This window comes from Myotis yumanensis, unplaced genomic scaffold (assembly GCF_028538775.1).
Source record: "Myotis yumanensis isolate MYYU_CA2020_CCGP unplaced genomic scaffold, mMyoYum1.0.hap1 SCAF_5, whole genome shotgun sequence".
Lineage (NCBI taxonomy): Eukaryota > Metazoa > Chordata > Mammalia > Chiroptera > Vespertilionidae > Myotis > Myotis yumanensis.
This window is the reverse complement of record NW_027223756.1, coordinates 2,294,552-2,319,727: the sequence shown is the minus strand read 5'-3', so window position 1 is coordinate 2,319,727 and position 25,176 is coordinate 2,294,552. Positions and strand designations below refer to the sequence as shown.

General features: G+C 62.3%; 1 protein-coding gene across 1 annotated transcript in view; it reads left to right on the top strand.

Moving 5' to 3' along the window:
• The window catches only part of TNRC18 (trinucleotide repeat containing 18), a 74,025-nt gene extending 53,692 nt beyond the window's left edge, over nt 1–20,333 (top strand). The window contains 13 exon segments of the mRNA XM_070414303.1: nt 2,908–3,335; nt 7,692–7,847; nt 8,184–8,325; nt 8,644–8,761; nt 9,163–9,238; nt 9,347–9,455; nt 13,214–13,330; nt 15,096–15,260; nt 16,099–17,408; nt 19,052–19,246; nt 19,248–19,289; nt 19,686–19,760; nt 20,050–20,333. Coding sequence (XP_070270404.1) covers nt 2,908–3,335; nt 7,692–7,847; nt 8,184–8,325; nt 8,644–8,761; nt 9,163–9,238; nt 9,347–9,455; nt 13,214–13,330; nt 15,096–15,260; nt 16,099–17,408; nt 19,052–19,246; nt 19,248–19,289; nt 19,686–19,760; nt 20,050–20,256 — 3,140 coding nt within the window. The 3' untranslated portion in view covers nt 20,257–20,333.
• Nucleotides 20,334–25,176: the final 4,843 nt, after the last annotated feature.

Here is a 25,176-nt window from a genome sequence, read left to right as displayed (position 1 = left end):
GTTTTATAGTTTTGCATTTTACGGCCTGTGATCCATTTTGAGTTAATTTTTGCGAAGGGAGTAAGGTCTGCCTGTGTCTGTTTTTGTTTTGTTTTTGAAAAATACATTTTTATTCATTTCAGAGAGAGATGGAGAGAGAGATAGAAGCTCATCCATGATGAGAATCATCGATGGGCTGCCTCCTGCACGCGCCCCACTGGGGATGGAGCCCCCAACCTGGCTCTGTGCCCTGACCGGGAATCAAACCGTGGCCTCCTGGCTCCTAGGTCGACGCTCAACCACGGAGCCACGCCGGCCGGGCGCTTTGTGGGGTTGTGTTTTTGTTGCATGTGGATGTCCGGCACCATTTGTTGAAAAGACCGTCTTTTCTCCTCGGTGTTGCCTCTGCCCCCCTGTCCACGCCCTTGGACTGTATGTTGGGGCCTGTTTCTAGGCTCTCGTTCTGTCCCGTCCCTTTACCCGTCTGTTCCTTTGCCAATACTGCACTGTCCTGGTCACCGGAGCATCAGGCCTCTCGCTTTGTTCCTCTCCCTCAATATCAACCTGGCGGCTCTGCGTCTTTTGTCCCATATAAACGTTAGAATTAGGTTGTCGGTATCCACGAATTAACCTCCTGGGGTTTGGGGTGGGATGGCATTGACTCGTGGATGAAGTTGGGAAGAACTTGACGCCTTGACAATATAAAGTCTTCGTACCCATGAACATGGAATGTCTTCTTTTTCTGTGTCTGTTGAGGTGTTCATGTGGCCTTTGTCCTTCGTTAATATGAGACATTGTGTTGATTTTTTAAAAATTTTTTTGTATGTTGAATCAACCTGGCATTCCTGGGGCAGATCCTGCTTGGTCAGGATGTATAATCTTTTTTATATGTTTCCGGGTTATATTCCTGTTTGTTTATAACGGTTATGTCTCCTCGGCGGCTTAACTGTGCTCCCATTTTTAAATGTCCTTCTTTGTTGCAGCGGTTCTCAACCTGTGGGTCGCGACCCCTTTGGGGTCGAACGACCCTTTCACAGGGGTCGCCTAAGACCATCGGAAAACACACATATAATTACATACTGTTTTTGTGATTAATCACTATGCTTTAATGATGTTCAATTTGTAACACTGAAATTGGGGGTCACCACAACATGAGGAACTGTATGAAAGGGTCGCTGCATCAGGAAGCTTGAGAACCACTGGTTTAAAGGGTCAGCTTTTGCCTGATGTCGTCAGCGTGGCCACCTGGTGCTCTTGGTCACTGTTTGCCTGGTCTCTCTTCCTCACCCTCTGACAGCCGGGCTCCCTGCGTCTCACCTCTTCCGTTCCCTCTTCCTCCTTTAAGCCTTAGATTTTGGGAGAAGACCGGAGCCCATGGTGCTGGGTGGGAGTCAGGACGTGGGCCCTACTCCCAGCCCTGGCACACCCTCCCTGTCCCGCCCAAGGCTCTGGCAGGGACCGGCTCCTGCCTCAGGCCGTTCATGTTGCCCCCCCACCCCCATCTCAGAGGTGTTTGTCCTCTGACTTCCCCCCTACCCCTCCCCCCTGACAGCTCCAGGCTCCCCTCCTGCAGGTGTGTCAGTCCCGCCATCGCCTGCCCCCGCCCCTGCGCAGTGACTGCAGAGTTTTCTGCACGTCTGGGCTGCTGGGGGCCTGCTGCGGGGGCTGCCGGCAGGTGGGGCTCGCTCCCTCATCCCTGTGTTTTAGGGCCGCCCTCTAATCAGCCGTGAAAGCCCCCGGCTGCCTCCCTGTGCCGGGGGAGGTGTGTTAACAAAAGATTAATTACCGGGATCATTAAGCTTTGCAAGAGGTTCCTTCCCATAAGTGTGCCCCCCCCCTCCCCCGCCCGCCCCTCTGCTGGGCCTGCGGTTGTCAGGGCCCTGGGGCCTGGCCGCCCGGAGCCCTCGCGGGCAGGCTGCCTGCTGGCTTTGGCTGGCTTCTCGCTCATGTGCTGTGGGATCTGGGGCAGGTCCTCTCTGGGGTGGTGTCAGCTCTGGCTGTCACAGCCATCCCGTCCCCGGGCACTGTCCCCGGCCACAGCTCCGGGCCAGCTGTGTTTCCTGGGCTGGAGCAGTGTGGGCCAGGCAGACCTGGACGGGAGCCATGCGTGATGAGGGCTGTGGTGATGGAGGGGAGCACACAGCCCCCAGGGCGGCCGGCAGGTCTTCTGCGCAGGCCAGGCAGAGGTGGGAGAGGTGGCGCGGGCAGAGGGACCGGCAGAAGCGAAGGCCGGGAGGTGGGAAGGACGGAGGGGGCTGCTGGGAGCTCAATGGCTTTGCAGTCAGAGGCTGTGCGTGCCGGGCTGGCCTCACGGGTTCGGCTCAGGGCTGCCCCTTGGGTGTGGGAAGGAAGGGGCCGGCCTTGAGTTGAGAAGAGGGGCTGGGCCCCAGGGTGGCGTGGGTTCAAGGGAGCCACCCCTGTACAGGGGAGTGGGTGCCAGGGACCTCCCAGCGCCGAGACTTGGCTCCAGGAAGCGGAGGAGAGGCCCCTGCTGGGCCCGGGGATTTCGCCTGGACTTTCCCGCCTGCCTCCCGGGAGCTGCTGTCCTCAGGCGGGGCCCAGCCCACTCACCTGTCCGGGCTTCTGGGGCTCCCACGGGGCACAGGAGGCAGGGGAGCAGCTCCCACAGCCCAGGCAGGAATGTCCACACTCGGGTCTGCGGCTCTCGGGGAGAGGGTGGCGAGCAGCCTGGGCGGCCAGGCGGGTTGGGGAGAAGGGGCTGCCGTCACGGGCAGGTGGCCCGGTGGGTCCTCCTGCTCCCCGACCTCAGGCTCCTCCCCTGCAAGCGGAGAGGAGGCTCCCGCGGGCAGAGAGGTCCCTGGGAGGAGGGATGGGCTGTGGCCTCCTGCTGGTGGCCAGGCAGCGGGCCGGGTGGGAAGTGGGGCCCACGAGCCCCGTCCATAGCCGCCCCTCTCATTCCACATCCAGGCACGGAGTTCGAGTACACCGACTCGGAGAGCGAGGTCAAGGTGCGGAAGCGGTCCCCTGCCGGGCTGCTGCGGCCCAAGAAGGGTCTGGGGGAGCCAGGCCCCTCCCTGGCCCCACCCGTGCCCGGGGCCCGGGGCCCCGGTCCCACCAGCCCCAACAAGGCCAAGGCGGCGGCGGAGAAGGGGCGCAAGGCCCGCCGGCTGCGGGGCCCCAAGGAGCCCGGCTTCGAGGCGGGGCCCGAGGCCAGCGACGACGACCTGTGGACGCGGCGGCGCAGCGAGCGCATCTTCCTGCACGACGCCTCGGCCGCCGCCCCGGCGCCCAGCACGGCGCCCGCTGTCGCCAAGCCCGGCCGCTGCGGCAAGGGCGGCCCGCTGAGCCCACGCAAGGACACAGGCCGCGCCAAGGACAGGAAGGACCCCAGGAAGGTAGGAGCTGGGTGCAGGGGTGGGGCCCCCTGATCGCCGTCTCGGGAGGTGGCCCCGCTGTCCGCACAGGCCCTGAGCTGCCGCGGCCTCCCGCCTCGCACAGGCCCTCTGACTCAGTAACATTCCAAACGTGTGCGTGTGCATGTGCGTGTGCATGTGCGTGTGCATGTGCGCCTGAGGGGCACGGACCCCGAAGGAAACTGCAGTTATCAAACGCCAGACCCCGCTTTGACGCGGTGGCTCCCCGAAGGCACGGGTGCCGAGCGAGTGCCGAGAGCTGCCCGCAGCACACGTGGCATCTAAGGTCCCTGCGGGAACTGCCGTGCGCCCCGTGCGGGGTTTCTGTTGGTGACAGAGTCCCAGGCTCTGCTGGTCCCGCTGTGGCTTGTGGCCTCTGCTCACACCTCGCTGCCTCCGAGGTCACGAACACAGACGGGTGTGCCCTTTCCTCCACATGCGCAGGCTCCCCGGCCGAGGGCTCCCCGGCCGAGATCACCCAGGCCGAGAGCACCCAGGCCGAGATCACCCAGGCCGAGGGCACCCAGGCCGAGAGCACCCAGGCCGAGGGCACCCAGGCCGAGAGCACCCCGGCCAAGGGCACCCAGGCCGAGAGCACCCCGGCCGAGGGCACCCAGGCCGAGAGCACCCCGGCCGAGGGCACCCAGGCCGAGGGCACCCAGGCCGAGAGCACCCCGGCCGAGGGCACCCAGGCCGAGGGCACCCAGGCCGAGAGCACCCCGGCCGAGGGCACCCAGGCCGAGAGCACCCAGGCCGAGGGCTCCCAGGCCGAGAGCACCCCGGCCGAGAGCACGTGCCCTCTCAGCTCGAGCTGCTAGGAGGCTGGTGGCCAGTTGTCTGCCTTCGGGGGTCGCGTTCAGGGCTCCAGCCAGTGGCTGCGCCTGCGGCCTCCACCCCGTCCCTGCGGGGGATGCACTTACGGGACAGTGACCTAGAGTCCCAGAAAGGGGTGAGGCTGCACCGACCCCTGGCCGCGGGGATGGTGAGGCAGGGCCGCAACCGGGTCACTCCCAGGCACCTCGGTGTGTGCGCACCCCTGGCTTCCTCGTGGCTGAGCCACCGCTGGGGCTTCCGGGGCCTCGGACAGGAGGCGCTGTGTGATGATGATAGCGATGTCATGTGGGCGACGGGGGTGGGGGTGGGGGCCGTGCCATCCCCCCCGGCACCATGGCGCGTGGTTTGTTGGCGAAGGAGAACTTGGTTCCTGTCCTCACAACTCTGACACTGAGGCCGGGGCGGCGTGGTGCCCACAGGGGAAGGCTCAGGCCCCTGTCGCCCCTCGGGGACCAGTTGCCGGCACAGGCGCCTGTGCTGCCCGCGCTGTACCCCGGGGTCCCCGACCTCAGGTTCGCTCACACAGTGACTCAGACTCGGACAACACTGTACGGACGTTTATTATAAAGGACACAGCTCAGGAGCAGCCCACAGAGAGGTGCGCAGGCCGGGGTCGGGGGACAGGCCACTGCTGCCGTCCCCGTCCCCCCGCACCCCCCAGGTGCACACCGGAAGCTCCCCTCTCCAGACCCCGCCCTCGGGTTTGATGGGGGCTCATGACATGGACGAGACCCATCACGATCTCAGTCGCCAGCCCCTCCTGTCCCCAAGGAGGGACCAAGAGTCGCCTCCCCGAAGCCCCGCTCCTGAGACCCAGGGAGTTCCCAGGGATGTGGGACGGTGTTGGGAACTGGGGCAGAGGCCAGCTGTGGGCTTGCTTCACCGCCACTGAGAGCGCGCAGACCCCGCGGCAGGTTGCTCATGGCAGCTGCGCCTCGCAGGGGCCCTGACCTGCCGGGGGCACAGCGGTGAGCGGTCAGAGCTGAGCTGTGGCAGGTCCAGCCGGGAGCGGGCTCCCAACCCCCAGCCACACGACCTCCCCGGCCCTCCCGGGCGGCGCCTCTGTCGTGGGGAGGATCAGGCTCGCCCAGTCTGTGTCCCCGGGGAACAGTAAGAGTCCGGATCAGAGCAGGTGAAGGGACGGGCATCAGAAGGAGCAATCAGACCCGTCCCCCGTACCCCCCAGGAACGGCCGCTCTCACACCGCTCTGAGAAATACTCTGGTTCCTGTTTGTAGGCGTGGATTCTGTTTCCTGCGTTCCCTGTATTGAGCTTTTATTTTGCTTTTTTAAAATGCGTGTTTCTAAGCGGCTGGATCGCATCCACCATCTGACCAGCCAGGCTCTCGTGACCTCCCGCCAGCGACCTTCCCGGCCGCGCGAGGTGGTGGGTGATGGTCTTTGCTGCTGCGATCACCGCAGCGAGGAGCTCTGCTCTGTGTGCACAGCCCGTCACACGCGGAGTCTTTTCTCATTTAAATAGCAAGGCTCCCAGGAACGGGGACAGTTACCAGTGTCACCTTTTAGAACAGACGGTCACGAAAAGGGAGAAGGTGCAAATCCACTCGGCTGGGGAGTGGCTGGGGTTGCTCAGTGATGAGCATCAGCCCACGCACCGAAGGGTACGGGTTCGATTCCTGGTCAACGGCATGTACCTGGGTTGCAGGTTCAATCCCCGCCCCAGTCAGGGTGCCTGCAAGAGGCAACCAATTGATATGCTCTCTGATGTCAATGTTTCTCTCTCTCTCTCTCTCTCTCTCTCTCTCTCTCTCTCCCCCTCTCACCCTCCCTCCTTTCCATTCTCTCTAAAAAAATCAATGGAGAAATATCCTTGAGTGAGGATTAACCAAGTGTTCACTCAGGGACAACTTTTTTGCTGTCGCCCCCCCCTTCCCTCGGGCGCGCAAAGACGTGCTCCCCAAGACGAACTGCCTAATAACAGACATTAGAGGGAGGAGGGGACATCCCACGTTAAAAACGCTCCTTGACCCCCACGATGCCTTCTGATGTCAGAAATGTGACCAGGATTAAAACGTGCATCAGACAAAAAATACATACGTGTATGTACACCTGTACATATGTCCCCCAACGGGGTGAAGCCGAATGCCCTCCATCCCTACAGCATTTCCTGTTTTGTGCCTTTCAATGCTGTTGCTTTGCATTTCCCTCACCTGCTGTTGTCATGGTAACATTGCCCAGTATTCTCTTTCTCTGTTTCTTCATATTCCACCTGCTCAGGTCCTTCGATTGGGTTGTGTTGTTGTGTGTGTGTCTCTCTAAAAGCACAAAGTGACCCCACCCCCACGTCCCTGCCGCCCCCTGGTCGCTCCTGCGCACGTGCCCTCGTGTCCGTTTCCCGGACAGCGCGTCTGCTGGGAAGGGCCCCGCCGTTGTGACAGCTGGACGGCACCCCGGGTGCCCGCATTTCTGGAGCCGTGGCCTGGAGCCGTGGCGGGCGTTAGGTTGTTCCCAGCTCCTGGCTCTGACAGGGAAGCTGTGCACAGCCACGTGCCCTTGGGCCACGTCCCGTCCACCATGAGGGGCGCCCCACCCCGTTTCACCAGCTGGGGGCGTGGAGTGGGGCAGGTGGAGAGTAACACGCCTCCTGGAAGCGGCCGGCAGCCGCTGCCCGCTCTCCGCCGCTCCTCCCAGGAGGGGCCCACAGACTGGCCGGCCCTGTCTCCGCTCTGGTGCCATTCGGGGTGTTTGGCTTGTGACGCCCCACGCTGGCCGGTTGGCAGCTGTTAAAATAAAAAGAGGCTCCTCGCTGTTTACCAGGCACACTGGCTGGGGTTGCAAAAGGGGCTTTTGGTAAATTCCCATCCGTGTTTAAAAACCCCACTGTGTTTAAAAAAGTACTGTGTCTGCACAGCCCTCGTGCGCACATGGGTGTGTGTGCTTGTGGAAGGTTCTGGAAGGGCTCACCACGCTCACGGATGCACTTCAACACGCCTCGGTGCTCTTTTTTAAACAACAAGAGGCCCAGTGCACGGATTCGTGCATCGGTGGGGTCCCTCGGCCTGGCCTGTGGGGATCGGGCTGAAATCGGCTCTCTGACATCCCCCGAAGGGTCCAGATTGCAAGAGGGTGGTTCTCAGGTGACACCCCCCAGAATTGGGCTCCCTCCTCTCCGGTTCTGGGCGTGTCACCCGAGAACCACAGCTGCCAGTTCACCGCAGCTCGGCAGCTCCTGCATTGAGTGTCTGCCCCCTGGTGGTCAGTGCGCGTCATCGCTCCCGGTCTGCTGGTCACTTAGGCTTTTTTCTAATAGAAAACATACGGGGGAGCAGAGTGGGCCTCCAGTCCGCGTGGAGAGTGATACAGTAATAATGTCACAAGGATAAGCCGTGTCCCGTGTGCTCACAGCTGTGCCCTGCTCTGGCCCCATCCTGTGCGGCAGCAATAAAACAAGGCGGTGGGAGCTGACAGCCCTGCCGCCAGGAGCCAGGCCGGGCCGCCCCTCGCCTTCCCGCCTCCGATGGCGCCCCTGTTGCTCCCTCCACAGAAGAAGAAGGGAAAGGAGGCGGGATCAGGAGCTGCGCTGCCTCCGCCCCGCACGCCCGTCCTGCCCCCCGAGGCCCGGGCCCCTCACGCCGGCTCCCCGGCCTCCTCCGCCAAGAGGAGCAAGGCCAAGGCCAAAGGGAAGGAGGTGAAGAAGGAGGTGAGGCTCGGTGCACAGCCGTGTCGGTCCCAGGGGTCCCCCAGGCGTGGCTGCGTGTCCTTACCCCAGACAGACGGGTGGGGCTGGGTGTGCCCGATCCAGGGCACATGGTGCAGAGGCTGCCTCAGTTTCCCCAAGGAGGGCATGAGGCGCCTGCCTTGGTGACCAGCGTCCGCACTGAGCATGTGCAGGCCCCGCCCTGTCCTCCCTCTGGCCTCCTGGGTGAGCCCAGCTGGGACCCACACGGCATCTATGGCTGTCACACTGTTGCCTGACTGACCCCGAGTTTGCAGGGGGGGTCCCCCTAAGCCTTTGTCCTGCATGCTCCGTCCCCAGAACCGGGGCAAGGGGGGCGCTGTGAGCAAGCTGATGGAGAGCATGGCGGCCGAGGAGGACTTTGAGCCCAACCAGGACTCGAGCTTCTCCGAGGACGAGCACCTGCCGCGTGGCGGGGCCGTGGAGCGGCCGCTGACTCCGGGTGAGTACCCACCACGCTGTGTGGGCTCAGGCCTGCAGTGCGGGGGGCAGGAGGTTCCCCGGGGGGAAGTGACATGGCCTGCCATGTGGAGACTGTCACCTGGTTCACACCCACCTGGGGCCTTTCCAGAAGTGGGCCCTCTGTGCACGCTGGTGCATGCGTGCAGGTCCCTGCACGAGCCCTGTCTGGGCACGCGTTCGTGACGCACTTCCCCGCAGGGTCCCGCAGACACCTGTTCCCAAGGGCACTGGGCCGGCGGGGGGAGGGGGCCCGGGAGCGAGGGAGGGTCTGCAGCCGCCTCACCGCCCCCTCCCGCAGCCCCGCGCTCCTGCATCATCGACAAGGACGAGCTGAAAGATGGCCTGCGTGTGCTCATCCCCATGGACGACAAGCTGCTGTACGCCGGGCACGTGCAGACCGTGCACTCGCCAGACATGTGAGTGGGGCCGGAGCGGGGGCGGGGGGCTAGGCCCGAGCCTGAAGGCCCTCACCCGTCCTGCGCCCGGGCGCCTCGCTGGGCCTCTGTGGGCAGGCGGCTTCCCCTCCCTGAGCAGCTCCCCCCGTAGAAGTGGGCGCATGGAATGGTGCCTCTCAGAGCGGGTAGGGCGTTCTGGGGCCCAACGGGAGGGCAGGGGAGCCCGCTGGCCGGCTCGCACCTGCAGCCCCTAGTTGTTCAGGTGAGGAGACTGAGGCCAGAGGGGCGGGGAGACCTTGGCCTCAAGCTCACACAGCAAGTCAGCCCTGCGTCCGCTCGGCGTCCTGTCTCCGTGGCCTGGGAGGCGGCGCTGGGGGATCCCGCCCCTGCCAGCCCACCCCACCCTTGCCCTGGCCTTGCAGATACCGAGTGGTGGTGGAGGGGGAACGCGGGAACCGGCCCCACATCTACTGCCTGGAACAGCTGCTGCAGGAGGCGGTGAGGGGCCTGGGGAGAGGAGGGAGGAGGGTGGGGGGAGGAGAGGAGGGGGGAGAGGAAGGGGCTGGTCCTGGTCACCGCCTGGTGCTCAGTCCTTGGCCTTTTCAGATCATCGACGTGCGGCCGGCCTCCACACGCTTCTTGCCGCAAGGGACCAGGATCGCCGCGTACTGGAGCCAGCAGTACCGCTGCCTCTACCCGGGCACTGTGGTCCGAGGTGGGTGCCCTCCCTCCCTGACACCCTCCTCACTTCTCAATGTGTCCGCGTGGGTTCCTCCGGTCCCTGAAACCCAGCTCTACAGGCTCAAGCACCAAGCCTTTCATTGGCTCGTGTGTAGCTGAGAGCTCACAGGGCCTGTCGGTGGCTGGCCCAGGGCCTGTCCCCACGGCCGGCGGGAGTCGGGCTCGGTGTGTGGGCAGCGCTCTCCTCCGCTCGCGTCACACCGGCTCCGTGGGGACCGTATGTCACCATCTAAATCCTGTCGTCAGAGAACGCGTTGCTTTTCCTGTAGAAGCTCCACCACCTGGCTGGGGCCCGTGTACGTGCGCGGTGGTCCTGGGTCCCGTGCCCGTCCCTGAAGTAAGGAGTGAGGCTGGCTTCCTAATTTTGTTTTATTGGGATGCGTTAGTCCTCACCCGCGGATATTTTTCCCATTGACTTTCAGAGAGAGTGGAAGGGAGGGGGAGAGACACACTGATTGGTTGCCTCCCGCACGCGCCCTGACCAGGGCCGGGGATCGAGCCTGCAACCGAGGTACATGCCCTTGACCGGATTGGAACCCGGGACCCTTCAGTCCGAGGGCTGATGCTCCCATCACTGAGCCAGACTGGCTAGGACGTTCCTAATCTGATACGGGCCAGAGGGAGAGGGGAAGGTGGCTTGGCCAGGAAGGCAGGGATGTTGGTAGAGGATAAGAGGGATTGGAAACAGGCAGACAGAATAACAGGTTCCCCAGAAGCATCGGCAAGGCTGGCAGATACGCACAGGGGGCGCCCTTGGCTACCAGAACTGTCGTATCAGGAGACGGGATCTGGATGTTTGTTACGTCAAAAACAAACCCAAAAGACACGCCAGATGCAGTCCACCCGCGGCCGCTGCCACCCTATGTGCCCGGAAGGTGGACCGGGCGCAGGCGGGAGGTCCTCTCACTGTGGCCAGCGGCCTCCCGACTCGGGGTTGCTCTCCCCTGAGCCGCGTGTCAGCTGCTCCCCAGTGGCCTCGTGGGTGTCACTCTTGGCACTTCTTGGTCTGTGGGCCCCCCTGCCCCGGCCCTTCTCCTACAGAAGGACGACACGACGCCCAAGGACGACGCGGCGGGAGCCCCTCCCGGGTTCTCTTCTGTCTCGATCCCTCGCTTCCGTGGAGGGTCCTCCCGTCGCTTGCGAAGCAGGTCCGGGATGACGCCCAGGCCCGTGCGTGTCTGCCCGCTGCACTGGTCTGCAGAGGTAGCTGAGCTGGGCACACAGTCTCGGTTGGAAGTGATGTTCAAAGTCTCTCCACTGGGATCTGGCTTCCCGTGTTGTCTGAGTTCACTGCCGGTGACCCCCAAGCCTTCGTAGGCCCGTTTTTCTGTCTGGAAACTTTTAGGATCTTCTCATTATTCCTGGATTTGGAATTTCTGTGGGGGGTTTATGTGTGTTGTGTGTGTTTGTATGTGTGTATGTGTGTGCTCTGTGTTGTGGTTGTTTGTATGGTGTGTGTGTGTGTGATTTGTGTATTGTGTGTGTGGTGTGTGTGTGTGTGGTATGTGGTGTGATGTGTGTGTGTGTGGTATGTGTAGTGTGTGTGTGTGTGTGTGGTATGTGGTGTGATGTGTGTGTGTGTGTGTGTGGTATGTGGTGTGAGGTGTGTGTGTGTGTGTGGTATGTGTAGTGTGTGTGGGTGGTGTGTGTGGTGTGTGTGGTAGGTGTGGTGTGATGTGTGTGTGTGTGTGGTATGTGGTGTGATGTGTGTGTGTGTGTGTGTGGTATGTGGTGTGAGGTGTGTGTGTGTGTGTGGTATGTGTAGTGTGTGTGGGTGGTGTGTGTGGTGTGTGTGGTAGGTGTGGTGTGATGTGTGTGTGTGTGTGGTATGTGGTGTGATGTGTGTGTGTATGGTATGTGGTGTGTGTGTGTGTGTGTGTGTGTGATTTGTGTATTGTGTGTGTGCTCTTGCATGCTGGGTGTGTGTGGTAGGTGTGGTGTGTGTGTGCTCTTGCATGCTGGGTGTGTGTGGTAGGTGTGGTGTGTGTGTGTGGTGTGTGTGGTATGTGGTGTGATGTGTGTGGTAGGTGTGGTGTGTGTGTGTGTGGTGTGTGTGGTATGTGGTGTGGTGTGTGTGTGGTGTGTGTGGTAGGTGTGGTGTGTGTGTGTGTGGTGTGTATGGTGTATGTGGTGTGTGTATGGTGTGTGTCGTGTGTGTGGTAGGTGTGGTGTGTCTGGTGTGTGTGGTGTGTGGTGTGTGTGTTGGGAGGGGGCTTTGATTTGAAGCAGTTGTCCTCTGTTCCTGGAAACTCGAATTGCTTCTCTGAGAGCGTCTTCCCTCGTTGGCTCCCCTTTTCCTGGAGCTCACACTCGGCTGCTGGCCTCGCTGCTTGTATCTTTTTTTTTATTGTCTGCTCAAACTTTTCTTCAAATTTTGGGGAAATTTCCTCAACTGTATCTTCTAGCCCTTCTATTCTGTTGAAATTTTGGAATGTCTGCTACCATTTTTATTTTTTTAAATATATTTTTATTGATGTCAGAGAGGAAGGGAGAGAGAGAGAGGGAGAAACATCCATGATGAGGGAGAGTCATGGACCGGCCGCCTCCTGCACGCCCCCCACTGGGGGTCCAGCCTGCACGCCGGGCATGTGCCCTGACCAGGGATTGAACCACGACCTCCAGGTTCACAGGCCGATGCTCAACCCCTGAGCCACGCCGGCCGGGCCACTTTCGTTGCCTTTAGCTTCCGATCCTCCCGAGTTTCCCTTCCCCGCTGTGGGTTCCCGTTCTTGCTCCGCGTCCGCCGCCCCTGCCTGTGTCCGTCTGACGTAGAGGCCGTCCCTTTGATCTCAGCAAGTGGCTCGGAAGCTCGGTGACGGGGAGGCCTCGGACAGTGGCAGGCAGGCCTTCCCCGGAGACCCAGGGACCAGCGCCTGCTGCTCTTCTCCCAGCAGCCTTGGGGTCTGGGCTTAGGGCCTGGCACTCGGGGCTGGGGCTGGAGGCCACTGTCCAGTGTGCACACTTCCTGTCACCCCACTAGTGTGGCGCCCACCTGCCCTCCGCTGTGCCCATCCTGAGTCTCCCCAGGTGTAAACCCTCAGCCTGTCCAGCGGGACCCCCTGCACCCCCACCCCGCCTGCAGAGGGCCTTGTGAAAGCTAGTGTTCTGCCCTGGCCAGTGTTGCTCAGTGGATAGAGCATCGGCCTGCAGACCAAAAGGTCCCGGGTTCGATTCTGTTCAAGGGCATGTACCTTGGTTGCCGGCTCCTCCCCGGCCGGGGCCCTGGTTGAGGTGTGTGCAGGAGGCAACCCATCCATGTATTTCTCTCACATCGATGTTACTCTGTCTCTCCCTCTCTCTTCCACTCTCCCTAAAAACCAATGGAAATGTCCTCGGGTGAGGACTGACCAAAACAAAGCTGGCCATTGGTGGCATCCCCTCCTCCCGGCCCCGACAGCAGAGCCGAGACCAAGTCTGCCCCGGCTCGCGCGCAGCTGTCTCCTGAAACGGCGGCATGGTCGCCTCCTGTCCACTGGCCGCTCCTCTCCGTGCTGGTTCTTTGTGCCGCTGTGGGGGCGTCCCGGGAGGGGCTGGACCGGCCCCCGTCCCTGGAAGTCGGGACAGGTCGGCGGGAACGAGGAGCCAGTGCTGGGCCGGGACACGGGGCTCTGAGCCGCGTTCGGCGCCGCTGCCTGCGGCCCGCGGGCCTCCTGGGCCGGCTGCTGCCACCGCCCCTGCCCCCCATCCTCATCCGCCTCGGTCTGGGCGCCCCTGACCCCCCCTCTCCCACAGGCTTGCTGGGCCTCGAGGACGACGGGGACCTCATCACTGTGGAGTTCGACGACGGAGACACGGGGAGGATCCCCCTCTCACACATCCGCCTCCTGCCTCCCGACTACAAGATCCAGTGTGAGTGCCTGTGCCGGCTGACCCCCAGGCCCACGCCTGCTGCCCCCCAGGCCCTCCCACTGCCCCCCCAGGCCCTCGCCCACTGCCCCCCAGGCCCTCCCACTGCCCCCCCCAGGCCCTCGCCCACTGCCCCCCCAGGCCCTCCCACTGCCCCCCCCAGGCCCTCGCCCACTGCCCCCCAGGCCCTCCAACTGCCCCCCCAGGCCCTCTCCCACTGCCCCCCCAGGCCCTCTCCCACTGTCCCCCCCCAGGCCCTCTCCCACTGCCCCCCCAGGCCCTCTCCCACTGTCCCCCCAGGCCCTCCCACTGTCCCCCCAGGCCCTCCCACTGTCCCCCCCAGGCCCTCCAACTGCCCCCCCCAGGCCCTCGCCCACTGTCCCCCAGGCCCTCCAACTGCCCCCCAGGCCCTCGCCCACTGCCCCCCAGGCCCTCCAACTGTCCCCCCCAGGCCCTCGCCCACTGCCCCCCAGGCCCTCGCCCACTGCCCCCCAGGCCCTCCAACTGTCCCCCCCAGGCCCTCGCCCACTGCCCCCCCAGGCCCTCGCCCACTGCCCCCCCCAGGCCCTCCCACTGCCCCCCCAGGCCCTCGCCCACTGCCCCCCAGGCCCTCCAACTGCCCCCCCCAGGCCCTCTCCCACTGCCCCCCCAGGCCCTCTCCCACTGTCCCCCCCAGGCCCTCTCCCACTGCCCCCCCAGGCCCTCTCCCACTGTCCCCCCAGGCCCTCCCACTGTCCCCCCCAGGCCCTCCAACTGCCCCCCCAGGCCCTCGCCCACTGTCCCCCAGGCCCTCCAACTGCCCCCCAGGCCCTCGCCCACTGCCCCCCAGGCCCTCCCACTGTCCCCCCAGGCCCTCCCACTGCCCCCCCAGGCCCTCCCACTGTCCCCCCCAGGCCCTCGCCCACTGCCCCCCAGGCCCTCCAACTGTCCCCCCCCAGGCCCTCGCCCACTGCCCCCCAGGCCCTCCCACTGTCCCCCCCCAGGCCCTCGCCCACTGCCCCCCAGGCCCTCCCACTGCCCCCCCCCAGGCCCTCCCACTGTCCCCCCAGGCCCTCCCACTGCCCCCCCAGGCCCTCCCACTGTCCCCCCCAGGCCCTCGCCCACTGCCCCCCCAGGCCCTCCCACTGCCCCCCCAGGCCCTCGCCCGCTGCCCCCACTGCCCCCCCAAGCCTAGCTCGGGCTCTGCCATTTGGACCATTTGCACGCACAGGGGGTGGAAATGGCAGGAACTGTGGGTGGGGGCTCCCAGGATGGGCTCCAGAGAGGGGATCCCAGGGTCCCCCAGCTTCGGTCCTGAGGCCATGAGGGCAGCACAAGCCAGGAGGCCAGGCCGTGGGAGGCCAGTCCGTAACTGCTCCTGCCTCAGTCTGTGTGAGGGGGTGCCGTCCCCATGGCCTCACCGCAGGAAACGCGGGCTCAGGGAGGGGGGGTGCCTCCTCAGGGCCCCGCGGCTGGGCAGGCCCGGCCAGGGCCCAATCAGCGCCACCTCACTGGCAGGGCCCTGGACCTCGGGTTTGGAGAGCCTCCAAGTGGGTCATCAGAACCACAGGAGTCGGCCTCTCGCTTCGCCCAGTCCATTCGTCACGGCCCCACTGAGCTCGTGTGCAGACACCTGAGCTGTCCCTGCAGATGGGCCTCCCTCCTGGCTGCGCAGCCGTCCAGGCCGCGTGGGGTCTGCTCCATGGTGTCGTCACCTCCTCCAGTCCCTGCTCTCCTGACTGACGTCGCTCCGGAGGCCAAGCCTGACCCCTGTCTGTCCTGCCTGCAGGCGCTGAGCCATCCCCGGCCCTACTGGTGCCCAGCGCTAAGCGCCGCAGCCGGAAGACCAGCAAAGACACCGGGGACGGCAAAGACGGGGGTGCGCCGGGGTCCGAGGAGCCAGGTACCAAGGCGCGAGGGCGCGGACGGAAACCCAGCACCAAAGCCAAGGGTGGTAAGTTGGCAACAGCATGTGGGGACTGCACATGGGGCTCTGCACAGAGACCCCACCTCCACAGCTAGGGAGCAGCTCAGGAGGACGTTCATGTCAGAGGTAGAGCCAGGTGTGAGTGCTCCAGGTGTGTGTCCTCCCGGTGTGAGTGCTCCCGGTGTGAGTGCTCTGGGTGTGAGTGCTCCGGGTGTGAGTGCTCCAGGTGTGTGTCCTCCCGGTGTGAGTGCTCCAGGTGTGTGTGCTCCAGGTGTGTGTCCTCCGGGTGTGAGTGCTCCGGGTGTGTGTCCTCCGGGTGTGAGTGTCCGGGTGTGAGTGCTCCAGGTGTGTGTGTTCCAGGTGTGAGTGCTCCAGGTGTGTGTCCTCCGGGTGTGAGTGCTCCGGATGTGAGTGCTCCAGGTGAGTGCTCCAGGTGTGTGTCCTCCCGGTGTGAGTGCTCCAGGTGTGAGTGCTCCCGGTGTGAGTGCTCCAGGTGTGTGTCCTCCAGGTGTGAGTGCTCCAGGTGTGAGTGCTCCAGGTGTGTGTGCTCCAGGTGTGTGTCCTCCCGGTGTGAGTGCTCCAGGTGTGTGTCCTCCAGGTGTGTGTGCTCCAGGTGTGTGTCCTCCCGGTGTGAGTGCTCCAGGTGTGTGTCCTCCCGGTGTGAGTGCTCCAGGTGTGAGTGCTCCAGAGCCTGCAGGAAAGGGCTTCAGGCTGAGCCGAGGCTCCCGGACGCTTGGGGCCATGCTGTGGGTCCGGCCCAGAGAGGGGGCCAGGCACAGGCTGAGCTCGGGAGCCGGCAGGGTGGGGTGGCAGGGCTCTCAGGCTGGGAGGCGGCCTGCCTCACTTGTGCCACCTCCTCTTCCAGACAGAGCTGCTGCCCTGGAGGAGGGGGGCCCAGCGGAGGAGGTTCCCAGTGCCCCGCTGGCCCTGGAGCCAGTCAGCACCCCAAGTTCCAAGAAGAGCCCCCCAGAGCCCGTGGACAAGCGGACCAAAGCCCCCAAGGCTCGCCCAGCAGCCCCCCAGCCCAGCCCCGTGCCGTCCACTTTCACTAACTGCCCAGCTCCCGAGCCCTTTGGGGAGCTGCCAGCCCCCGCCCCGGCCCTGGCCCCCGCCCCCCTGGTCGCCGTGCCCGTCACCATGCCCGCCACCCGCCCCAAGCCCAAGAAGGCCCGGGCTGCTGAGGAGGCGGCCGGCAAGGGTGCCCGCAGGCCCGGGGAGGAGGCCGAGCTGCTCGTCAAGCTGGACCACGAGGGGGTCACGTCCCCCAAAAGCAAGAAGGCCAAGGAGGCGCTGCTTCTGCGGGAGGAGCCGGGGGCCGGGCGCCCGGAGCCCAAGGGCCTCCTGGGGCTGGGCAGCTACGCCCCGGCCGCGGGCAGCAGCGAGCCCAAGGCGGCCCGGCCCAAGGCCGGGGATGGCGACCTGGCCCAGGAGCCGGGGACTGGGCTCACGTTTGAGGACTCGGGGGTCCCCAAGAGCCCGGACAAGACCCAGGCTGAGCAGGACGGGGCCGAGGAGTCGGAGAGCAGCAGCAGCAGCAGCAGCAGCGACAGCGGCAGCGGGAGCAGCTCAGAGACTGAGGGCGAGGAGGATGGCCAGGGTGGCGGCCGTGGCTGCACCGCCTCCAGCTCCAGGGCCTCCTCCTCCTCCTCTTCTTCCTCCTCCTCCTCTTCCTCCTCCTCTTCCTCCTCTTCTTCTTCCTCCTCTTCCTCCTCTTCCTCCTCCTCCTCCTCCTCTTCCTCCTCCTCCTCGTCCTCATCTTCATCGTCATCATCGTCGTCATCATCATCGTCCTCTTCATCCTCATCCACCACTGACGAGTCTTCCTGTAGCTCTGACGACGAGGCGGCCCCTGCCCCTGCGGCTGGCCCCTCGGCCCCGCCCGCCCTCCCCAGCAAGGCGCCCAAGCAGGCCAGCAAGGCGCGCTCCTCGGCCCACTCTCCCGGCAAGAAGGCGCCGGCGCCCCAGCCCCAGGCCCCCCCACCGCAGCCCCCGCAGCCCAAGGCGCAGGCCGGGCCTGGGGCCAAGAGCCGACCCAAGAAGAGGGAGGGCGTCCACCTCCCGACCACCAAGGAGCTGGCCAAGCGGCAGCGCCTGCCGTCGGTGGAGAACCGGCCCAAGATTGCCGCCTTCCTGCCGGCCCGGCAGCTCTGGAAGTGGTTCGGCAAGCCCACCCAGGTAGCCTGCACTCAGACCGGCTCTCTGGTGCTCTGCCCCACGGGCCCTCTGCCCGGGGCTGTCGGGAGCGAGGCCTCCGCCCGCGCCAAGGACAGGCACATCGCTGTCCTGCTTCCCCTGGGCTGGGCTAGTCCTTATTTTAGCATCTGCCACTGGCAGGGTCCAGTGTTAGTGTCGCTGAGGCTCTGCTGCTGCAGAGCACGGCGCCCAGCCTGTTGGCCTCTAACAGAAAAGTCAAGGGGGTGGGCTTCAGGTACGGCTGGATCCAGGGACCTGAAGGTTGTCCTCAGCCTCCTCTCGGATCCATTCGTGCTCCAGGCCTGTTTCTCCGTCTTTCCTTCGTCCTGGTCTCTTTCCCAGCAGCCCCGCCCCTCCTGGGGCAGCAGTTGCTTCCGGCCCACATTCTGCCCGCTTAGCCGGACAGGAGGTCTCCCCCTGGGCTCATGCTGAAGTTGGCCCAGGGCCTAGCCTTGGGTTCTGAGCCCTCCTCTGAGCTCATCACATCACAGGAGGAGGAGGGTTAGGATTGGCCAGACCACGTCCTGTTCCCGGCGTAGGAGGAGGGGTGGCTCCCACAGGGGAGCCTCCTGGCCAGGGGTGGGGTCTGGGAAGGGCATAGCCTCTCAATGCCGGAAACATAACTGGTGTCTGAGCTGAGCCGGCTCAGCAGCCTCCGCGGCCATCTCACCCGGAATCAGCTCGCGCTGGGCCTTGAATGGAGAGGATGTGAGCGTTTGTAGGACACAAGCATTAGTGTCAGGGGCATCAAAAAGCCGCCACCAGCAGGGTCCCGGGGATTCAGGTAGAAAGGTGACAGCTGGATGCGGAGGGAGTTCGCGTGGGCGTTTCTCTGGTTTAAGCAAAACAATGCGCTGTGAGCCCCTGGGGAGTGGCCTTGCCTCGGGGTTGATGTCAGTGCTGCTCTGTGCCGCCCTGGGGGTGCTCTGTGTCCCTGAGGCTCAGCACTGGGGGTGCTCTGTGGGCCCCTGAGGCTCAGCCCTGGGGGTGCTCTGTGTCCCTGAGGCTCAGCCCTGGGGGTGCTCTGTGGGCCCCTGAGGCTCAGCCCTGGGGGTGCTCTGTGTCCCTGAGGCTCAGCCCTGGGGGTGCTCTGTGTCCCTGAGGCTCAGCACTGGGGGTGCTCTGTGGGCCCCTGAGGCTCAGCCCTGGGGGTGCTCTGTGTCCCTGAGGCTCAGCCCTGGGGGTGCTCTGTGTCCCTGAGGCTCAGCACTGGGGGTGCTCTGTGGGCCCCTGAGGCTCAGCCCTGGGGGTGCTCTGGGCCCCTGAGGCAGCCACGGGGGCTGAGTGAGGTGCTGTCAGGTGCCCAGCCATGAGTCCCCGCATCTCCCCACACCTCGCTGTCCCGTCTGGAAATTGGGGGTCAGCGCAGGCTGGGCCCACAGCAGGCGTGGAGTGTGCGGGCCTCGAGGCATCTTGGCCAGCGCTGCTCTGGAACAGCCGCCAGTCCCTCAGCGGAGCACGCTCCCTTTAAATAAGTCCCTGTTAGAGGGATGAGGGGGTGTCCCCCATCAGCCATCAGGGGGGCTGGCTCCCCTCCACCCCTCCCAGGCCCCCAAGTTTGAGGAGGGGCCGAGGCAGCGGGGCGGGCAGAGGCCGGGCCGTGCTGACCGCTGCCGTGTCCGCAGCGCCGCGGCATGAAGGGCAAGGCCCGCAAGCTCTTCTACAAGGCCATCGTGCGCGGCAAGGAGATGATCCGCATCGGGGACTGCGCCGTGTTCCTGTCGGCCGGCCGCCCCAACCTGCCCTACATCGGCCGCATCCAGAGCATGTGGGAGTCCTGGGGCAGCAACATGGTGGTGCGCGTCAAGTGGTTCTACCACCCCCGAGGAGACCAGCCCGGGCCGGCGCCTGCACGAGGGCCAGGTGGGCACAGCGAGGGGGGGTGAGGGGGGACAGCCCGGGGGCGGGGGTCAGTGAGGTGGGGGGACAGCCCGGGGGGCGGGGGTCAGTGAGGGGGGGGGGACAGCCCCGGGGGGGGGTCAGTGAGGTGGGGGGCAGCCCCGGGGGGGTCAGTGAGGTGGGGGGCAGCCCCGGGGGGCGTCAGTGAGGTGGGGGGCAGCCCCGGGGGGGCGTCAGTGAGGTGGGGGGCAGCCCCGGGGGGGGTCAGTGAGGTGGGGGGCAGTCCCGGGGGGGGTCAGTGAGGTGGGGGGCAGCCCCGGGGGGGCGTCAGTGAGGTGGGGGGCAGCCCCGGGGGTGGGATCGGTGAGGGCGGGGGTGGTCAGTGGGGCCCGGCTCACACTGCCCGCATCTGCCATGCAGCACTGGGACCCGAAGTCCGGCCGCAGCCTCCCGGCCGCGCTGCGGGCCTCCAGCCAGAGGAAGGACTTCATGGAGGTAGGAGGGCGCCGGGCAGGGGCGGGGGGTGGGGCCGGGCCCCCCTCAGACCCTCACCCTGGCCAGGGCGGCCCCAGTGCCGTCAGCTCAGCGCTGTGTCCTGGTCTGTCCCTGGGTGTCAGGTCTGTCCCGTGGTGTCTGTCTCTGTCTTTCTGTCTCTCAGTCTCTGTCTCAGGCTCTGGGTCCCTCTTAGTCCGCCGTCCCTCCCGGGGTCTCTGGCTGGGGTGTCTGCCCCGCGTGCCCGGGTCCCGGGCGGGTCTCCCTGACGCCCCCCCCCGCCGCCCCGCAGCGCGCCCTGTACCAGTCCTCCCACGTGGACGAGAACGACGTGCAGACCGTGTCGCACAAGTGCCTGGTGGTGGGCCTGGAGCAGTACGAGCAGATGCTCAAGACCAAGAAGCACCAGGACAGCGAGGGCCTGTACTACCTGGCGGGCACCTACGAGCCCACCACCGGCATGATCTTCTCCACGGACGGCGTGCCCGTGCTCTGCTGAGCGCCCGGCCCGCCGCTGCCCGCGGGCGCGCGTGGTGTGCGTGCGAGTGTGCCGTGGACACGGACGCATGCGTGTGTGCGCACACATGTGCACACGTCTCCAGCCCCCTCTCCGACCCCCTCGGTGCCTCCCAAGAGGGGGCCCCTCTCCGCGACCAGGGTGTGGCCCTGCCCGGCCCCAGGGCCGCGCCTCCGTCCCCTCGGAAGCACTTGGCCGGGACCCCTCGTCCCCCGCTGACTCGGACTGAGGGGGCGCTTCGCGGAACCAAACTGACACTCGCTCTGCGGTTCCTGCCGCTGGTGAGTCCTCCCGAGGCTCCCAGTGCCCGGCCCCCTCAACGTGGAGCCCACCCTAAGCCTCCCGCCGCAGTCGGGGCAGCCCGACGCCCACCAGCCTCACTGACCAGGCCAGGCCTGCGCTGGGCACCTGCCAGGGGCCCGGCCCCCTAAGCCAGGTGAGGGCGCCCGAGCGTCGGCCAGGCGCCAGGCGGAGGGGGCTGCGTGCCCTGAGACCCCAGCCAGGACCCACCCGCCTGGTGCAGACCCTCACACTACAGACAACCCCATGGTGCTGAAACCCTGGCGGCCAGCCCGAGGGAGGCGGCAGTTCTTACCTGTACAGTTTTATTGTACCGAGACGTTCCCCTGTATCATACACCCTTAAATGGAGTCCACTTTTTAATTATATATAAAGATAAATATATATAAATATATATAAATATAAACTTTTTAAAACTGTGAAAAAATAGCTATGAAATTATAAAAAAAAAAGCGAACACATTCTGACGTGCAGAATATTATTTTTTATTTCCTGTTAGATTGTGAGTGTCTAGCACCCAGCTTCACGGGCCCCCCTTGTCCCAAGCACACCCCCCCCCCCCGCCCACCCCCACCCCGGCCCAGGTGTACTGTACGCGCCCCCACAGGGAGGAGTTAGAGAGAGCAGAGGCTGAGGGGCCCAGAGCCCCAGGGCGGCCTGCAGAGCACTTAGCCCCGCCCCCTAGGGAGGCAGAGGCCTGTCCAGACAATCTTAAGGGAAAGAAAAGCCAGACTTCGGTTTTATCTTTTGGGGGAATTATTGTTTAATTTGTTTAGTTTCTTTTGGAATTTTGTTTGTTGGCGAATTCTGTGTGATCTTTTTCATAAAAAGCAAAAAAGAAAAGAAAAAGCTGTAATTGGAAAGCGCGTTGTCTGGCGTGGTTCCTTTCGGGGGCTGGGGGCTCCACAGGGGGTGGCGCTGGGGGTGGCGGGGGGCGCTGGCCTTTCAGGGCACAGGAGCTGGTGTCCGCTGGCCACTATTCACATTGGCGTTAATTTAAATAAAAGCAAAAGTTTGTCAGTTGCACCAGCCATGGTTCCCGCAGGTAAAAAGCAGGGTGTTGCTAGTGGCTACTATACCGTCCATCAGGCCAGGAAGCTCTCATGGCCAGAGCGGGGCAGGGCCTGCATTTTCTTGTTCTTTCTTTAAAAAAAAAAAAAAAATATATATATATATATATATATATATATATATATATATTTTTTTTTAAATGATTTCAGAGAGGATGAGGGAGAGAGACAAACATAAATGATGAGAGAGAATCATTGATTGGCTGCCTCCTGCACACCCACTACTGCAGATCCAGCCCTCAGTCTGAGCACATGCCCTAACTGGAATGGAACCAGGACCCTGCAGTCCAAGGGCGATGCTCTATCCACTGAGCGACATTGGCCAGGGCTCATGGATCTTTACTTATATTTGAAACAGAGCCCCCAGCCAGGCTCACACCTGAAGACGATGCTCTGGTCTGAGTGGCCCTGAGCTCTGCGTGATGGAGGGGGGTTCCCTGCAGGGCTCAGCACAGGCTTGGCCCTGGTCCTGGCGCTGTCCCCTCCTCTCCCTGAGGTCAACTCCCAGCCTGAGCCTAGAAGGACCTGCCTGACAACCAGCGCACAGAACACCGGTGGGAATCTGAGCTTGGCTGAACCACAGCAGCATGTAGTGGGAACAGGGCGGTTAGAGAGGTTAAATGATGGAAGACAGTGATCAGCCCTAACCATACCTAAATGGTAAAAACCTAGCCCTGACCCTATCCCTAACCCTACCCCTACCCCTATCCCTATCCCTATCCCTAACCCTAACCCTAACCCTACCCCTACCCCTATCCCTAACCCTACCCCTATCCCTATCCCTAACCCTAACCCTAACCTAGCCCTGACCCTATCCCTAACCCTAACCCTACCCCTATCCCTATCCCTAACCCTAACCCTAACCCTAACCCTATCCCTAACCCTAACCCTATCCCTAACCCTAACCCTACCCCTATCCCTATCCCTATCCCTAACCCTAACCCTAACCCTATCCCTATCAATATCACTAACCCTATCCCTAACCCTATCCCTAACCCTAACCCTAACCCTAACCCTATCCCTACCCCTATCCCTAACCCTAACCCTAACTCTAACCCTAACCCTATCCCTAACCCTAACCCTAACCCTAACCCTATCCCTAACCCTAACCCTATCCCTACCCCTATCCCTAACCCTAACCCTAACCCTAACCCTAACCTAGCCCTGACCCTATCCCTAACCCTAACCCTAACCCTAACCCTAACCCTGACCATGACGCTAAAACAAACCCTATCCCTATCCCTAACATTATCCCAGTGATGGCGAACTTATGAGACGCGTGTCAGAGGTGACACACGAACTCATTTTTTTGGTTGATTTTTCTTTGTTAAATGGCACTTAAATAAATGAAATAAATATCAAAAATGTAAATCTTTGTTTTACTATAGTTGCAAATAAATAAAAAAATTTCTATATGTTAACTGCACCAGAGATAGTTAGGGTTTTTCACAATGCTGACACGACGAGCTCAAAACGTGTGACATCACTGCCCTATACCGAACCCTAACCTTAACCGTAAACCTATCCTAATCCGTAACCCTAACCCTAACCCTAACGCTATCCCTATCCCTATCCCTAACCCTAACCCAAACCCTAACTCTAACCCTAACCCTATCCCTAACACTAACCCTAACTCTATCCCTAACCCTAACCCTAACCCTAACTCTAACCCTAACCCTATCCCTAACCCTAACCTTATCCCTAACCCTAAACCTATCCCTATCCCTAACCCTAACCCTATCCCTAACCCTAACCCTAACCCTAACTCTAACCCTAACCCTATCCCTAACCCTAACCCTAACCCTAACCCTATCCCTAACCCTAACCCTATCCCAAACCCTAACCCTAACCCTAACCCTATCCCTATCCCTATCCCTATCCCTATACCTAACCCTAACCCTATCCATATCCCTAACCCTAACCCTAACTCTATCCCTAACCCTAACCCTAACCCTAACCCTAACTCTAACCTTATCCCTAACCCTAACCCTATTCCTAACCCTAAACCTATCCCTATCCCTAACCCTAACCCTAAACCCTATCCCTATCCCTAACCCTAACCCTAACCCTTACCCTATCCCTAACCCTAACCCTAACCCTAACCCTATCCCTAACCCTAACCCTAACCCTATCGGTAACCCTAACCCTATCGGTAACCCTAACCCTAACCCTAACCCTAACCCTAACCCTATCCCTATCCCTAACCCTAACCCTAAACCCTATCCCTATCCCTAACCCTAACCCTAACCCTTACCCTATCCCTAACCCTAACCCTAACCCTAACCCTATCCCTAACCCTAACCCTAACCCTATCGGTAACCCTAACCCTATCGGTAACCCTAACCCTAACCCTAACCCTAACCCTAACCCTATCCCTAACCCTAACCCTAATCCTAACCCTAACCCTATCCCTAACCCTAACCCTAACCCTATCGGTAACCCTAACCCTATCGGTAACCCTAACCCTAACCCTAACCCTAACCCTATCCCTAACCCTAACCCTAACTCTATCCCTAACCCTAACCCTAACCCTAACCCTATCCCTAACCCTAACCCTAATCCTAACCCTAACCCTATCCCTAACCCTAACCCTAACCCTATCGGTAACCCTAACTCTATCCCTAACCCTAACCCTAACCCTAACCCTATCCCTAACCCTAACCCTAATCCTAACCCTAACCCTATCCCTAACCCTAACCCTAACCCTATCGGTAACCCTAACCCTATCGGTAACCCTAACCCTAACCCTAACCCTAACCCTAACCCTATCCCTAACCCTAACCCTATCCCTAACCCTAACCCTAACCCTATCGGTAACCCTAACCCTATCGGTAACCCTAACCCTAACCCTAACCCTAACCCTAACCCTATCCCTAACCCTAACCCTAACTCTATCCCTAACCCTAACCCTATCCCTAACCCTAACCCTAACCCTATCGGTAACCCTAACCCTATCGGTAACCCTAACCCTAACCCTAACCCTAACCCTAACCCTATCCCTAACCCTAACCCTAACCCTATCGGTAACCCTAACTCTATCCCTAACCCTAACCCTAACCCTAACCCTATCCCTAACCCTAACCCTAATCCTAACCCTAACCCTATCCCTAACCCTAACCCTAACCCTATCGGTAACCCTAACCCTATCGGTAACCCTAACCCTAACCCTAACCCTAACCCTAACCCTATCCCTAACCCTAACCCTATCCCTAACCCTAACCCTAACCCTATCGGTAACCCTAACCCTATCGGTAACCCTAACCCTAACCCTAACCCTAACCCTAACCCTATCCCTAACCCTAACCCTAACTCTATCCCTAACCCTAACCCTATCCCTAACCCTAACCCTAACCCTATCGGTAACCCTAACCCTATCGGTAACCCTAACCCTAACCCTAACCCTAACCCTAACCCTATCCCTAACCCTAACCCTAACTCTATCCCTAACCCTAACCCTATCCCTAACCCTAACCCTAACCCTATCGGTAACCCTAACCCTATCGGTAACCCTATCCCTATCCCTAACCCTATC